A 17,515-nucleotide genomic window follows, 5' to 3' on the forward strand; every position below is an offset into this window, starting at 1 on the left:
AAAACCCCCTGGTGATGATACCTTGCTTGCCCAGTTCTAGGAATAAAGAAAGGCCTGGTTAAACATTATGAAACAGACTGGGAAAAATTGTACAATCAGAAGGAAAATACATCAGGAAGTTTCAAAGAAAGTGCTTCAGACAACTTGGGAGCCTGGTAGCACAGGACCTTCTGAAAATCTTGTCCCATTTAAATGATTATTTATGCATAAAGTCACTACTCATATTTAAGTCATGTTCTGGTTTTGGCTGGGATAGAGTTAATTTTCTTCCTGCTAGCTGGTACAGTGCTGTGGTTTGGATTTAGTATAAGAATAATGCTGATAACACACTGGTGTTTTAGTTGATGTTAAGTAATGCTTACCCTAAGTCAAGGACTGATTTCCCGTGCTCTGCCAGTGAGGAGGTGCACAAAAAGCCAGGAGGGGACATTGCCAGGACAGCTGACCCAAAATAACCAAAGGGATACTCCATATCATACAACATCATGCTCAGTCGAGAAACTGCGGGGAGTTGACCAGGAGCTGCCAGTCGCTGCTCAGGGACTGGCTGGGCATCGGTCAGTGGGTGGTGAGCAGCTGTACTGTGCATCACGTGTTTTTCTCAGGTCTTACTCATCTCTTTTTGTTATCTCTCTTTTCACTACAATTCTTATTATCATCATAATTGCCTTTTACTTTATTTCAATTATTAAACCATTTTAATCTCAACCCACGGGCTTTACCTTTTTCCCCAGTTCTCGTCCCCACCCCACTGGGTGGTCACCCGCAGGAAGCCAGCGAGTCGCTCTGTGGTGCTTAGTGGCCAGCTGGGGTCAAACCATGGTGAGTCAATACTTTGTAAACAGTTATTTAAAACTATGATATTAAAACAAAACCACAGTTTGAACCATCCTCTTCACACTGATAGGCTATCATTGCATTTCCTAATTTTGTCAGACTTGAGTCGTGCCTGTTCTAACTGTTCTGTGTAACATCCTGTGTGCTGCACAGTTTCACTTAAAAGATGCTAAACTTTGTGAAGAAAATCTAGCACTGGATGAAGGATCTATAACTTAAGAAAGCCAAGGCTGATATTTGGAAGCTGAGTCTGTTGGCTCCATAGTAACTGCTTCACCTCACTGCCTATGCAGACATGCTTTGCATTTTAGTTCACTTTTACAGACTTGCTCTGTTTACTTCCGTTGTCTTTGTGAAAAAATGGAGACAGAATTAGTACAAAGCTATCAGAGGCTGGGACAAGACAGGCTAAGATTCTGAATGGGCTTTTGAAAAGTATTTTTTAAATTCTATGTTTAAAGTCAAAATAAATATAAGAAATATGCAGATTAAGGATAATGCTTATTGCTTCAAACAAGGAGTCTGAAGAGCTACTACACTATATAACAAGGGTTACTTCTTAGAAAAATTAAAATAACTACTCAAAAACATTTACTCTAGTTTCCTAAGTTACTAAGTAAAACAGATAAGCCTTGCCTAATCATTCTGTAAAATCATCTCAATACATTTACGGAGGTAGCAGCAACTGTCCTTAGAGTAGAAGACCGGAATAAGAAACTAGCTAGCCTCCATAGTGCTCAGCAGAAATATACTCTCCTTAATACAAAAGTTACATGATTATCCTGTTCTGTTAAATATATACAAAAATGTTTGAAATAGACACTAATTATGGCTCTCCTCTTGTGAATAATCAGTCTGGTCACCATATTACTAGAGAATATAACCACTGAACAGGAGGGTCCCAGCAAGTAAAGGAAATCTTTCTGTCCCTGCACAAACTATTTTGACCCCATAAAATATATAATGTTTTATAAACATGAAACCATTTAATAGAAGTAAAATTGTTTCCTCTTTATCTTGGTGACAAGCAATGGATGGTGGTACCAATATTTCTAACAAATCTCTGCCTGAATGAACAATTTGTTTTAATAGTGGGTCTGATCCACTCTGCTGCATGAGAGATGAATGAGAAAAGATTTTTAAATAAATTAGATTATTTTCCATAAAGTATACAATAATCTACAGTTATCTCTTTATACAAATACTTCACACAATTTATTTAGAAAGATTCACCCTTGCTTCATAATCATACTAACAGGGATGCTATTGGGTCAACTACATACATTTGTAATGTATTCTGCATTATGCCAATTCCCAGAGGCCTCAACTGGTGACAGATATTAATGCAATCCTCCTATACACCAAATTTCTAACAATTTCAGAATGAACAGATTCCATTACTTAAGGAGAGGCAGCGATGCTCCTTCAGATTCCTGAAATAAGATCTTGTGCTCATTACCTTGTAAGGCTACCTGAAAATTACAGTTTCTATTCCGACACTAGAAAAACCCTAGAACTGTGACAACTGCCTGCTGAAGCGCGCACTAAAAAAGGGATTCCCCTTGAACTGGCTAATGGAAAAATTATTTTGAAAAATGTTTGTACAGAAAATGAAAATTAAATGCATTTATATTTATATTACTGAATGACACTAATATTAAAAGTTTCCATTACTGATGTCTTTGACAGTTTTAAAAAAAATAATCAGAAGGTACATTAACTACATTTGAACTTCTAACACACCAGTTGCAAAAAGAGAACACTATACTGAGATCACATTACATAAAGTAAAACCAAAAATCTAATAAAGTCTGAAGAGCTTCCTGTTCAGTACAACTGTTTTCCCATACAGTTTTTTCCCCTAGCAATCACCAACACCATAACACACTGTTTGCATGTACACAAATGCTTCTGAGAGCTATCAGTATTATTGCTATTATAAGTTAGACATTCAGTAATATATTTTACATTATTTTATCCTACATTAGCCACGCTTGCTCTTGACAGTTCCTTAGAATGAATGGCCAGCGAGGACTGCTAGGTGATTATCTTGAATTAGTAACTCATCCCTGCAGGTCATTAATCCACAGAAAATGACCAGCTGCTCTGAAGACATTAATTCATGGGTTTATGTCACACATGGAAAATGTACTCTTAGACTCTACTGATGAAGATTTGCTAATTTTTAGCAGACATTATAAAAGAAATAATTATTTGGCAATAAAATATATTGTCAGATATTTTACTAAAAGCATAAGCTGTGCAGCACTAATGAATTAAATGAATTCTGCAATGAGTAACAGGACATTGCCAAAACAGGATGTATTTTAACTGGCTCCCAAATGATGAATTGCCTGTCATATTACAAGCAAGAATCACAGTGTGTAACCTAAGAAAAAAAAAAACCTGGCCTGTGGTTGAATCTAGACTGGCCCCAAACACAGGCCCAAACTCAGGTTCTTCATATGCTGTTTGTGAAACACAGGCAAGATTCAAGAGTACAGTTAAAAAAACCCACCCCAAAACAGAACCACCAACCAACAAACACCCGCCCCCCCCCCCCCCCCCCCCCCCCCCCCCCAACAAACCAACCCATGGATCTGAAAAAAAAATGCTTCTAGATTCAGATGACACCAGGGTGCTCAAATCTAGAAGATTTGTCCTTTCTGACAAAATTTAAATTAGGAAGCAAGTAAAAAAACTTTATTTGCTATGACAGAGTGTATCAGACCAAGGAGAAAGCTCTGGTAGTTATATAAAAGAATCATAGTACTATAAAACCTCCGCAAGCGAGCAAGAAATCCCAGATCCAGAAATATCCCAATCCTTCTGAAAGCTGACGTTAGATTTTCAAAATTTCAAAATTATTTAAATTTCATTTCCCAAGCTAACAATGGAAATATTGAGACTCAATACATTTTTACATCAATAGCTTGATTAATGTTACTAATATTACTTCTTGATACTAGTTTCACTAGTTGGTCTATACTTTTAGCTGCCACTTATTAATAGAAAAATGGCAGGAAATTCAAAGTCCTTTGAGAAAAACGCAGAAGAGTATGAAGAGTAGTAATGATCCATAGGGAATCCAGGTATATATTCCTCGTATTACTGGATGTATCACTGATAAATGCTACTCAAAACCTGCTAGTCATTCATCTGTTTAAAACTGTACAATAATCAGAATGTTGTAAGCTGATTTTAATTTATAAAATTAAATTTATGACAGACTCCACATTTTTTCATATTCAAATTTCAAAATGAAATTGGATTTCCCATTAACCCCCTTTATTTTTAAAACTATGCAAGCCTCTCAAATTTCTTAATACAGTTTTATTCTTTATTTGTTGACTCAAACATTAGATTTCATTTCATCACAACTGAAACAAAGCAGGTTTGTAACTAAAGGATTTGATCTTAAAATGGAAAAAAAAAGAAATAAAGTGGACTAATTATTGGAGATAATTGATGTGAAAGGTTCAGGATTTGGATATGAACTGCCTAGTATCCACAGTGGTGAGCGAGGGAAGGAGAAAGAACTGAAGGAAAAGTTCTGCATTTTCATGAGTCTTCTAGATTATGAACTACATGCCTAGATGACAACACACAAGATGTGTTTATCAAAGGCAGACAGAAACTGAAACAGAAATTTTCAGATGAAGCAAATCTGGTTTTATAAAGCACCTTACATACCAGACCACTGGAAGCAATGTAGGCTACACAGGAGAAAAAACTGGCTAACCAGATGGGACAACTGCCTATATTTAATGGGGAACTCTTTGGCTGGGACCGTTTTCTATCAGAGCTACTCAACCACTGGTTTGGGGCTCATCCTCTTTATTACTACCTTCTCAGAAGCATGCAACTGCTAATGAAATCTGTTACTATCAAGTTAAGAGGCTTTGCAAATACAAAGGCCTTATTGTAAATACAGAGCAACTCTAAGGAAACCCAAAGGAGATGACACATAGCCAAGCGAAGTGCTCGCAAACACAAAGCTGTGCTCTTCAGAACTAAGTTGGAATCAGACCAACCATGAAAAAGATCCAAGTAGAGCGCTACCACAGTGATTTAAACCACCTATATACGAAGTAGCTTTTGGAAAGGCAACTGTAATTCTCAGCTGTACCTTCCTCTGAAAAATGAAATACATGACACAGTTAAGACATCATCTAGAATAGTGTTCCAGCCTGATTAAATTAACTCTTCTGAATTTTGCTTCTCATTTAGAAATGCTGATTTTGAAACTGGTGTATGATTCAACTTTGCACAATATCTCTTGGGTCACGCCAAAACACGCTGAATAGTCCAGTTTCAAGAAAGATTACTCAAACTACAGCAGGTGCCATGAAGGACCATGAGGATGATCAAGAGAACAGAGTCTATTCTGCAAGATTGAGACAGACTGGCATATTTAGACTAATAAAATAAAAAAAGGATATGAGTGCTTTCTATATACACATCAGAAGGGTAAATACTAGAAGAAGAAAACTTAAACTAGAGAACAGTACTGGCACAGGGAAAATTTGTATCCATTAGCTAGGAATAGATTGAAGAGTGAAGAGAGAAATTTTTTGGCCATGTAAAAATGAAATACCTTCTTGAAATAACCTTCTACATGGGTACCAACAGCAAAGACAGCTTTACATGTTTATGAACTACCGTCTATAATGTAGCTGATGACCATGAGAGGTGGCTGAATTTGGCCCAAGGGAAACTGTTTCATTCTATACTCCCTTATTTTCCCCCCCCTAAGGAAATACCAGCTGAAATAATTCTAAATTCTGTACCCAAAAAATCTAAAATACATTTGTTACTAAGAACAGCAGTGTAAATATACCCCCCCTAAAATAAACATTGTGAGGTAAAGAATCTGTGAAGAGACTGCCAGCCAATTTGGGATTTGCAAAATTAACACTATAGATTAATCCTTGCATTGAAAGAGGACCTCAGTACAGGAAATAGGGCTTAGACATTGTGCCCAGTTCGACTAATGGCAATGCACTGGGTACTGGACTAAAAGACTTTGTGCACATTTTGGTGAAAATTATTTCTACCACAGTACTAAAGTACTAAGTACTAAGGTACTGAACAAGAGGGCTGTTTCTTGAACTACAATACAGAAGGCAAATTAGAGGCTGGACAGCAGCTGACAAAGCATGAAGTGATTGTTTGCATTAAGTGTCAAACTGGTATATATCGTAAATAAGCTTTCATTTACAGAAGAGGTAAAAGCATATCCATTGTCCCACTACATTCTTAGGCTTTTATTTGCAACGAATATCACAAGGCTATTTCGTATGGAAATATGGCCCCGTTCGAATCTGTAGTAGACAGACAGACAACCTGGGAAAATAAGAATTACAAACTATCAAGAACTGACAGTAGATTGTTCTTTTTAATCTAAGAAATGGTGGCTGGTAACATCGGAACTTGAGAGCAGCAACCTAGATTGTCTGTATGGAGATTACTGAATTGATTCAGTTCATGATTTTTCACTATACCAGCCTCCTCTGATTTTACAAGATTAGTTTTATAGCGAGTATTAGCTGGTAAACAGTGTCACTAAAGATATATGGACTCAGAAGTCTAAGCAAAAAAAATAAATATCACAGATCTCTGGGGTATGAGATTTGGTTTTTTTGAAAAGAAACTGAAAATTACAAAGCAAAGAGAGAAAGAAATGCACGTATCCATGTAGTCAACACATTCCCGTAAATTCTCTCTTCCTTAAACAGTAGGCAACACCGCCTTGAAGGCTGTAGGAAAATGTGTATGGCAACAAGCAGACTGAGAAACAAAGAAATATTTGTTTCTATCATTGTGAGAACAAGATACACCTATTAAACCGCAGTCTGTATAAGCTCTAGTGTATACTGATCACCATGGCATATCCTAAGAATGAAAAGAACTTCAATGTGACCTATATTCCATGTCTTCTTAGAGCCTGGGAAGCACTCTTGAATCTAATTTTAAAAGCTACCATGTAAAACCAATTAGGGTAGGATCCACTAAGCGAATCACTTTTGAAGGCCTCTCCTGTAACAAGCTACACAGATAAAACGGCTTTACAGATTTATTGCCTCATAAAAGGAAGGGAAAAATTTGAAAAATGTAAATAAACTGTATATTACCTTTTTTAATGAAGGTGAGACTTGTAAATTTTGTTACATCGTTTTATTTCAAGGTTGCACTCTCACCATTCATCCTGTTACACCTGCACTATTAAAACTCCACCAATAGATTAACTGCCAATTTAATTGCTTTGCTATCTGATCTTGCCCAAAGAAGAGAGGATTATTTGAACACTACTGTGAAGTCAACACCAGCATTTTCATAAATGGAACTGTAATGCAGACATGAAATCATGGGAAGCTATCAAGAAAAAGGTAATCAAGTCCTTTGTATTGAATTGACTATACTTTGAGAAAAAACAATGGCTCTGTTAAACTCACCACCACAGCCACCACCCACAGACAATCCCTGCTGCCCCTTTTAATTAATCCTGCGGGAAACATTTAGGTTTTGCTGTAAAACCTAGTAAAAGTCTGCAAAATGGTTTTGTTAAATCTTAAATTGCTCTTTTAATTAATTGGTAATTTTCTCAGCATACTGTACTGTCTGCTGAAGCAACGTTATTGAATATCCCAAACGCTTTTCACACTACAGGGTGAGAAAAAAAAAAAAAAAGGAAAAAAAAAGAAGAGGCATAGATGCAAGAAACACTACCCCACCACAGGAAGTGTATGTGTGTGTGGAGTCACTGGTTGTAACAAGACTGGGGAGAGGTTAAGAGCCCCCCGTGCTTCATAAATAGATTTTAAAATAAAAAAGCAGACGTGGCTATACAGCTTCTATATTGTAACATCATGACTTCTTCTCTCTTGACTCACACAGTTCCTGGAGAAGCATGTTACAGGGATTAAATCCTTTTGAATGTTAATGTGTTCCTCTTTTGAACCACAAAGAATATTAATCCTCCCCCCTCCCCCCCATCTACTAACAGCTGCACTGTTTTTTCCTACTTAACAGAGTGGAACCAGATAGCATGGCACGATTGACCTGAATGTAAATATTGCTGTTTGGTTTTGAACTGCTTACTTTTTGCAGAAATCTAACAAACCTGGCATCAGCTTATCTGCAGCACAAATGAGAATAAATGTTGAGGCACCTAGAAACTTTTTTCTAAACAATTACATCAGAAGAACTGTAAAAATAATTTATTACCTTATTTAAAAAATGAACACACTTTATAATCCCCTTGAACATTTACAGTGACTAGCACAGGAAATCAGACTGGAATGTTCCCAGAGAAGGGGCACAAATACACATGCATATGTAAATATATAGATTATGGAAAAGTGAGTGTTAAAGCAAACAGCTACAGTTCAGGCATGATTCCAGCATATACATCTAGAGTCATACATAAAATCTTTATGAATTATTCTGAACTCTATGCATAACTCTCATTCAAGTACTTTATATGGTTTGCAAAGGGACTCCAGTTTCAAAAAAAGCTAGATAATGTAATACAAGAATATGCAGGCTGACAAAAAAAAATATCCACTGAATTTCTATTATTAAAATAAGTATTTTCACACATTGAAGAGTCCTAAGTCAGATCAATTGCCAGAGTGCTTTTCATTTAGATTTCAATGTATACCTAACAGATAAGCTAATACAAAACCTGGTCTCTATATATAAACCTTTAGAGTCCCAAACTTCAAAGCCAGGAAGGAAATCTCATTATTTACACTATTTGGAATTTTCAGACATGCTACATTTTCACATTTTCACCATCTCTATTTTTTGAAATATTTAGAAATATCAACACTGCAAAAGCATATTATATATAAATTAGTAAGAAACTAGCATAGTTTATGTTGAGAAAAGAGATTATGCTGATTAATTAATAGAAGTTTCCAATCGGTTAAAAAAAAATCCTTAAAAGACCATTCTTTCTGACACTGTACTACAATACTTAAGCCTTTGGCATAAATTATTATTTACAATTAATGTGTACTTGCTGATGTACTTTTCAAAAGTCATGGTACTGTTCAGAATGTCCATCAGTGTTAAGTTTCATTTATTTCTGTAGTTCAAAACCAGCCCAACCTGTTGGACAGTGTACAGGCTTAAAGTGCTGTGACAGAAAAGAGCAAATATCACCATACAAACTACAAACATTGGTATCATACATGACTCGGCTGAGGAACTTAACGTGACAATTGCAGTACATTTCTAGAATAAAGATGCTTAACAAAAATCTTCTCTCTCATATATACGATATGAGTTATAACTAAGGATAAGAGTGAACATACTTTAAAAATAATCACAAATATATTTTAAACAGGAAAACGACTGCATTTAGGATTTTATTTATTTAAAAATATATTTATGTATATGTATTCCTTCCAATTAATCTTGGATATTTTAACAGAGATAAAACTCCAGATTACCTTGCATTTTCCACTGAGGTATCATTACACCCAAAAACGTATAACAGTCTGCTGCATGCGTGGAGGCTCTTACCCCATGGTTAAAACAAGGCAATTCAAGGTAGCTTAAGCGTACAGTGGTAGATTTATAATCCAAGATAGAAATCTGCCTGAAGATAGTTATGTAGCATTTCCCATGCAGCACCTTGCTAGCCAGCTGTCCATTAAAAAACCAAGCACAACCCCCCACTGAATAGTGTTCTAAGAAAAGTGTAATCTGGGGAAAGAAAAGCATGAGACACATGAAATGTGACAAACTTTGGGTTCTAGAAGAATTCAGAAGTGTTTAAATATCATGCTTGGGTAGAAGGGAGATTTTCAGATGATATGGAAGTTAAAGTCAGAAAATTTAACATCTAGTTCTACTACAATAAATAGTTTTAGTACTGAAAACATGTTTAGTTTTTTATGGCTTACAAAGGCAAACCACATCCTAAGTCCTTGTTTTCTAGTAATTAAAATACATCAAATACAAACGAATGGCAAGTTTGTGGAACCGTGTTGGTTAAGATCATATAAAAAGGCTCTGTCCAACGACCCTGGAGTAAGGAAAAATGAACTAGACTTCATTCTAGTTCTGTGTGTGGGAGAATGCTGGATCTGATCTGTTACCACTAATCATGCATTCTCTAGTCTGGTAAATTTGACTTAAATATGGATGAAATAAATACCCACCTTACTGCATTTCACACAAGTCTGGCAATCCAGAAATTATGTTAAGTAATTGTGTAAGCACCGTGTAGAAGTTAAAAATCATGTTGCTTATTTAGATATTCTTCATACAGAAGCATAGACAGATTTTGAGGTACTCTCAATTCAAGGAAAGAGGGGGTGGAAAGGTGAGAACAGAAAGAAAAGTGCTTCACATTGCTTAACACTGACCATTCAAGCAGTTAAGGAGCAGCTTGGAATAGCTCCAAAGGCTAAAGCAGCTCCCCTTCCAGTTTTGCTTGGCCAGATGGAAGATGAACACATTTCAGGATTTCAAGCAGTGATTAGGCTTGCAATACCTGATGTGTCACTCCATTTTTAGCTTCAATAAAACCCCAAAACCTTATTTGCTCATTTCAGGTAGAATCTGATTAAAATGTTTTGGGGATAACAAAATGTATCACTTCAGGGAGGCAGGGTGGGGGGGAAGACCCTAAACAAAAAGGGGAAACAAACAAGAATAAAACGGAAGAACTCTCAGAATCTGGTTGATGTAGTAACACCATCCCGCCCTCCATGGGAACCCTTCCCCTTCACCCCACAACTTCTGTAGAGCTTTGACATAACTAAATATAATTATTCCATCTCCTTATAAATGTTAATTCAAAATACAGAAGTATGCTGACTTTTTCCAGATTAAGTTATAGCTGTTTCTCTGTATCAATGACTCTGTTTATTATCTCTTCATCTGATCATTTTTTCATTGTTTCAATTTATACTCCTTATTTATCTGTTAAACTTCACTATTACTTACACACATTACAGTGCTAACGAGATTACACAGCCTTATAGTGGACACCATGAGAAATCCTGTATGTGATCCTGGTACATCTTATTACCCAAAACATGCTGTTACCGCTTTGTTAAGACTAGTGCCATCATATGAATTAATACATGGAAGTATAATAGATGCTTTCTTTAAATTTAAGTGATAGAATCCTATGCTGTCTTTGTTGCAGGTCTCGGGTTCAGTCACCTTTTGTAGTCATTGATGCCACAGATCCGTACCAGATCTTTTAAAAAGACATACTAATAATTTTAAATTAGTATGTACTGGAAGGGTTCTTTTAAAACTCTTGAGAATTGCAAAACAGTTAAGGTGAACTAGAGGACAAGAACACAATGGTTAAAAAACTATTAAAGAAAATAATTTGCTTTGCTCTTTACTAATCAGGGTCACCAACAGAAGCTATAATACAGTAACGTAGCATACACTGTTGACAGGAAAACTTGCTTTATCCTCAAGGGAATTTCTTTTGCAGTTGTCCTGAGTTTAATCTTACTGCCATTTCTTACTCTTCTTACTATCTCAGAACCAGGGTAGAGCTTAATATGCTATCAATGGAAAGAATTAAAAGCAGACCATAAACTGAAATTATGCACTAATAAAAGGAACACTGAAATACATAGATTTTTTCACACTAAAATATTGTTAGATTTTCAGTCACACTATCTGCTTAGTGAAATAATGCTCAATGAAATACCAGTTGTAAGCAGGAAGTCAAAGGCAATTTACAACTCATATAAGGTTTCCTGCCAGGCAGAGAAGAAAAGAACAGCAGAAGAGCTTAAGTTTGCACTGAGAAGACTAAGATTTTTAAGCCTATTCCCCTTCTAGTTCTATAAGGGCCACACAAGCTAAAAATTTCCCTTCTTACCCATGTTTGTCCTAGATTTCCTTTCTTCTACCAACGTACTTGTTCAGTTCTGATTCAGAAATTCAGACTTTTTTCTCAGGTATAATATTGGAAAATACTTACTAAAGGAGATTTCAGCTTACCTGATGAAGATCGTTGCCCAAAACATATTCCTGAAAGTAACCTGGTGCAGCAGATGATGCTCTGATGGCCTGCCACAGTTTATACTGACAGCCTCCAATATAATGAGACTTGACACCAGGAAGGTGATTGTAGTTTCTAAAAACAAATGCTTTCAGTGGTGTTCCTCTGTTCACAATGGTGCTTACTGCAGCTACCTAGTGAGTTAGGAGAAACAAAAGCAGTTATATATGATGATAAAAACAGTTACACGAGAAAGACAGCTTCTGCAATATGAAATTCAATTGATACAGTAAATGTGTCTCTGGAATCCTACTCGGTTCATTGTTTATTTACTTTTTTTTAAACGCCTAGCTAAATTTTAAAAAGTGAAAGAAAAAGAAACAAACCAAAAAAACATCAAACTCGTTCCAGAAAATGCTATTTTTAACATGAAATTGTTTCCACTGTCTATATTCTGTTTCTACCAATATCTACCCACTGATATTTAAACAAAAAGCTAGTGTCATGTATATGATAACATGTTTTGCCTTTACGAATAGCAGTTTGTTCTCAAAAGTCTGTAACCAGCAATGCAACAATGCCATTAAATACAAATATTGGAAACATCAATCAGTTTCTTTCTCCAAGTAAATGATTACTTAATATTGCAACCTCAATTAAAGGATTTCAGGGAGAATCTCTCCCAAATTAAAACCCAAAAGAATCAAACATAAGTTTTCAAGGTTTTCTGTAAGGACACTGAAGCATCATTAACAAAAATTACATATGTAAATGTAAGCGAAAAGCCAAAATGGTACTTCCATATAACAAAGTGTATGACTGCAAAAAAATTGTATCTTACAGATTTAATCACATGAAGTGAGAGTACCTATAGTTACAACCCAGTGTTAGAATGTGCAAGACCTTTTGATGATGATGCACCCAGCCTGGCTGGCACTGTCAGAACAATACTCTTCAGCAGCCAAATGGGTGTCCAAGTCTATTTCATTTACTATTTTACAGAGTATAGTGTTTTTGTGAAACATTACTAACACCACTAGCAGCTGACGCTGTGATACCACTGTATTCATTTCAATTCTTCAGCTACATAAGATACACCATTTAATTCACAGGAAGTCTATCCTTACAGAAAACAAAAGTAAAATTTCTATATGACAATGCAGAAGCAACACACGTGCATGATTTGTACTCCACCATTTCATGAAGGAAGTTTCCTCTTTTTGTCAAAAGGAAGGTTTGTTTTTAAATACTACTAGAAGCAGTAAGAAAAAAAACCTGGAAAACTTAATAGAAAACTTATCAAACCAATGCTTGAATTAATTTTTGGTAATACTCATATACACTTCCTAGTTCATGATACAGTCTAAGCTGTAAAGCGCTGAGCATCTTCTGGAAAAATCCATCTTGCCATGAATTTGACAGCAGCACAGCATAAAACTGCACATTTTATTTTGATTTTGCTGTGCCTTGTAAAGAGTGCCACCACTGCCAGTGCTACAAAGCCATTACTGGGAATAGCTAGTTTCAACTCTATTTATATTCACATTTTATTACTGAAGAACATGGAAGGAAGCCAAAGATCCCAGTTCAAAGATAACTTTCAAGTCAGCATAGGATAGCTTCTCTCTCAGAAAGCAGCATACCACTCCAGCCTTTTCATGTCCTTGTTTTAGATATGGACTGGGAATGCAGTCAGTCAAGCTTGTGTTTCTATGTTTAGAAAAATGTGAATATCTTCCATTTAACAGTAAAGCACGGAATATAGTACTATGACACCAAAACACCTGTTAATTACAGATTGTTTTGAAATACATGCTATTATATTTCTCTTCTTTCTTCACACCCTATTTTTCACCAAAAATAAAATACCCATGCTTTCTCATTTTTCACTCACGTGCTGCTGCTGTACGTAACACCCCTCCAATTAATTGGTGCCCTTTATATCATACAGGAAAAGCAGAGATCTTGGGGCCTATGAATGTGACTGGAGAAAACCTGGTAATCCAGATAAAAGTAAGAAGAAACCCTGTTCTGTCACTACACAGTAACTCTGACCATCACTGACACAATACTCCAGATACTAGGATCTCCAGATACTAGAATGCTCTTATACGAAAAAGCAAACTTTGCACAACTTCAAGAAGTTGACCTAGTATTTCTCTGCTAATAAGCTTTTTAATATCTCTGAAATATTCTAAGTTAAAGTATTACATTAAAAATAGGAGAAATTGCTGCAAAAGTTTTATAACCTAATAAATTTTTATCCTTTAAAAGCACAGGTTATCTCACAGAAGCTTGGAGAGCTAATCAATACTCATGCTGTATAACCAATATCCTTCCAGGGATAGTACTCTTACTCAGAACTCTTAAAATTGCTTGTAGAATACACAACAGTGTTTACCTTAGAAAACGGTACTTACCTTTGGACATTTGGAATTTCTTGCAGTTTCAATCATAAGATTTGAGCCCATTTTTTCTCTACAAAGAAGGGTAAAAAAAATTGAGAATACTCCATAGTATAGCATTCAGAAAAAGACATATATTTTTATCATACTTACTTCTGAGAACCTGGCATTTAATAGAAACAATCCTTGGAATTCACTTTAATAACCAGATTTCTACAGTTGACTTCAATGGATCAATATTTCAAAGCTTCTAGGCTGTTGCAAATAAGTCTGAAAAGTGAGGTCTGGATTCACTCACTTCACCACATACTTAACCACAAATCATCAGGATTACTCAACTACCTTGTGACAAGAAAACGGAGTACTTTCCAACATTTAAGAATCAAAAGAATCAACACTTTGTTAAGTGGTTTTATAGTAAAGAAAATTACTATAATGAACTGTTATGAAAACAAAAGCTAAGGAAAGAAAGATGCCACTCTACATGATTTATGCCATTCTACATGATTCAGAAGAAAGTTAAAACATCTACATGTAATCTTCCATAACAATAATTCAATATGCATTTAACACCCCTTTCTGAAGTGGAATCTTTTCATACACATACATTTTTATAAATCTGACAGTGAAATCACATGAGTGGTCAACACTAATTTATCATCACATCAGCATTAGGGTCAGTATTCTAATTGCCAACTAGAAGGTAGCTCTCCTGCCTAATGCAGCAGACTGAAAGATATCAGCGTATCAGCCAATAATCTCATACTGGCATCTATTTCAACTTCAATTAGCTTACAGTAAAGATAATTTTCTTCCTTCCCTTGAGCATAGACCACACAAACACATCTACCTTATTCTGCAAAAACTGTTTTCAGTATTGTCACACTTAAGTAAGGTGATTCCATGTGGTGCTGTTAGCAGATCATCCATCTATAGCTGACACTACTGTTGACAGTAGGTAGTAGCGCTCTCACGGTTAAAAACAACACCTTAATCTAGTCAGGTCAGAAGATAAAAGAAGCTTTAAATGCTACAATAGCTGTAGTCCTCAATGCAGACAGTAAACTGTATTTGGAAGTAGGACAATTTACTGTTCCACTAGTGGGTATCTGTGCTTGAAGGAAGCCTGTGTACATGTCCTTGAGAGGGAAGACAACAGCTTCTGGTCCTATGATTGAAGACTGCTGCTGACACAGCTTTTACATCAATAATGCTGTTTTACTTTATTTTTTCCAATAAATGCATTAATTCCAGTCTCAGAGTCACCAGCTAGAAAGGGAAGATTGCCATCTGCACTCAACAGCTGATCACAGAAGGAGACGAAGGCACACAGAACCATGAAGTAGGAATATACAGAAATAAGATGAGATTGACAGAGGCGAGATATGACAGGCAGGTCCTAAGTATCTGTATTAGATATTTTTTCCCAAACCCTGAACACAAAAGGTAAAAAACTGCACAAGCAAGATCTACTACTTAATTATAGGAATTGACAAATAATTTTCCCACATGCTGTTTCTCATGAAGGCCAGGAACCGATGCTTTAGAGTAGGTACACAAAATCCCTTAAACAACTATGCAACTTTAGACATTAAGGTGTAAAGAGAAAAGTTTAGCATCAGCTCCAAGTTTATTTAAATTTTGTTTCTTGCAGTAATACTGTAATTGCATATTATATGAATGTCTTTGTCAAGCCTCATTGTTCAATTATTTTCTTTACTGAAGTCACAACACAATTAATTCCACCATTCATTCACATACTGTGTTAAAAGAAGTGTCTCATGATTTTGATTTTATTGAATAGTCCCTAGTCCTTGAAGAAGGGATAAGAATGGTAATTCTTAAGATCCCTTACTATCTCAAATTATGGCTTTAACTTGTCTGCCCTTCTTTTTCTTTTTGTCTGGAGCGACTAACTGGTATAGAATGTTGCACGTCTAGTCACTGGAGAGCAGTCTCCGTTTATACTTCAATTTGTGTAACAATACTGGTTTGAAGTTTTGTTATTTCTAAGCTCAAACACATGCATTATCCGTTTTCCTACCAACAGGGAACACGTTGCTTTTATCCTACCCTCTATACAGTGCTTGACTGCTTCTCAAGATTACAAATTCCCAGTAAAACTTGGAACTATAAGCCACGTTCTTCTTACAACTGCAAATCAATATAACATGACTGATGTAGAGTAAGTATAATTTTCTGCACAAAGTAATAAAACTGATTAAAACCAGTCCTCAAATTGCAATTCAGGGAATACACAAGAATAGTTAAAATAAACATATACATAAGACACAAAAATCAATTCCCTACAGCGCTCAGAATAAAAAGTTAGTTAAAATAAGCTGTCATTTTGTGAAATTGAATTTATAATATGCCTTATGAATGCATGCAAAATTAGCTTAATTATTTTCAGCAAGAATACTTTCAATATCACAGTAGGGCTAAATGTATGTTGCATGCCTATATCTCGCACACAGATAAACTACTTCAAGCAAGGCTGACAAGTCTACTGCCATTTAAACAACAAAAAGCCACCCAGAATAAGTAAAGCTTTTAAACTGAAACCAAAACAAAGCAGCTTTCCCATGGAATGACTGAAAGTTAGAGACCTGACATTCCTATTGCCATACAGAAATGCTCTATAACCTTTCAGTTCCCTTTGTTCTAGGCTACCTCTCAAGGAAGCCTGCAGGAATCCCTGCTTTTTCAGTAAAATGTTCTGTAGGCATAGCACCTCCCTTCAACAATGCAGAATTAGGTCAAGAAAAAGTAATTTGTTGTCCACTAAAATGAATTATTTTTTTTTTGTGAATAATAAAGTAACTGCCTGCATTCTGTCCATTGCACAGGAGCAGAGTGCTTTACCTCCCTCATGTGTTACATGTGGCTGCAAAAAAATTAGCATTTTAATTAAAGGCATTTAAAATACTTTCACATGAGGCAATTCTGATTTTCACATAACTCTTTTAGTTGGGCAGGAAAAGAAGAAAAGCAGAGAAAAATCCCTTTTCTAAAAAAAGAGGAACTCAAATATCTGAGAAAAAAAAATAATTATATTAATTTTTTAAACACATTTATTCCTAAATATATATGAGAGCACAGAGAAGTGGTGCTTGGAAGCCTCTCTCCACTTCAGCAAAGTAGTGAGATGCTTAAAACTCAAGCGGCACAAGTATTTCTGCTATAATCTCTAGAAAAAACTCTTCCAATCTCATAAAACACATTAATCATGTTGCCAAAGGAACATGTCATTACCTATCCAAAGAAATTTTTTACTATTTTT

The 17,515-nt window shown here is 35.7% G+C and overlaps 1 protein-coding gene across 10 annotated transcripts in view; it reads right to left on the reverse strand.

The window, feature by feature from the left end:
• The window catches only part of PNPLA8 (patatin like phospholipase domain containing 8), a 42,450-nt gene that overhangs the window by 11,678 nt on the left and 13,257 nt on the right, over window positions 1–17,515 (reverse strand). For 7 of the 10 annotated variants that reach the window (XR_005104292.1, XM_037387682.1, XM_037387686.1 and 4 more), the window contains 2 exons: window positions 14,248–14,305; window positions 11,827–12,021 (listed from right to left, as the gene is read on the reverse strand). Coding sequence is in view for 9 of the 10 variants with exons in the window: in XM_037387682.1 (XP_037243579.1) it covers window positions 11,827–12,021; window positions 14,248–14,305 (253 nt within the window). In the remaining variant the exon portion in view is untranslated. The other 3 variants (XM_037387688.1, XM_037387684.1, XM_037387689.1) reach the window with 3 other exon arrangements.

This window comes from Falco rusticolus, chromosome 5, assembly GCF_015220075.1.
Source record: "Falco rusticolus isolate bFalRus1 chromosome 5, bFalRus1.pri, whole genome shotgun sequence".
Taxonomy (NCBI): Eukaryota; Metazoa; Chordata; class Aves; order Falconiformes; family Falconidae; genus Falco; species Falco rusticolus.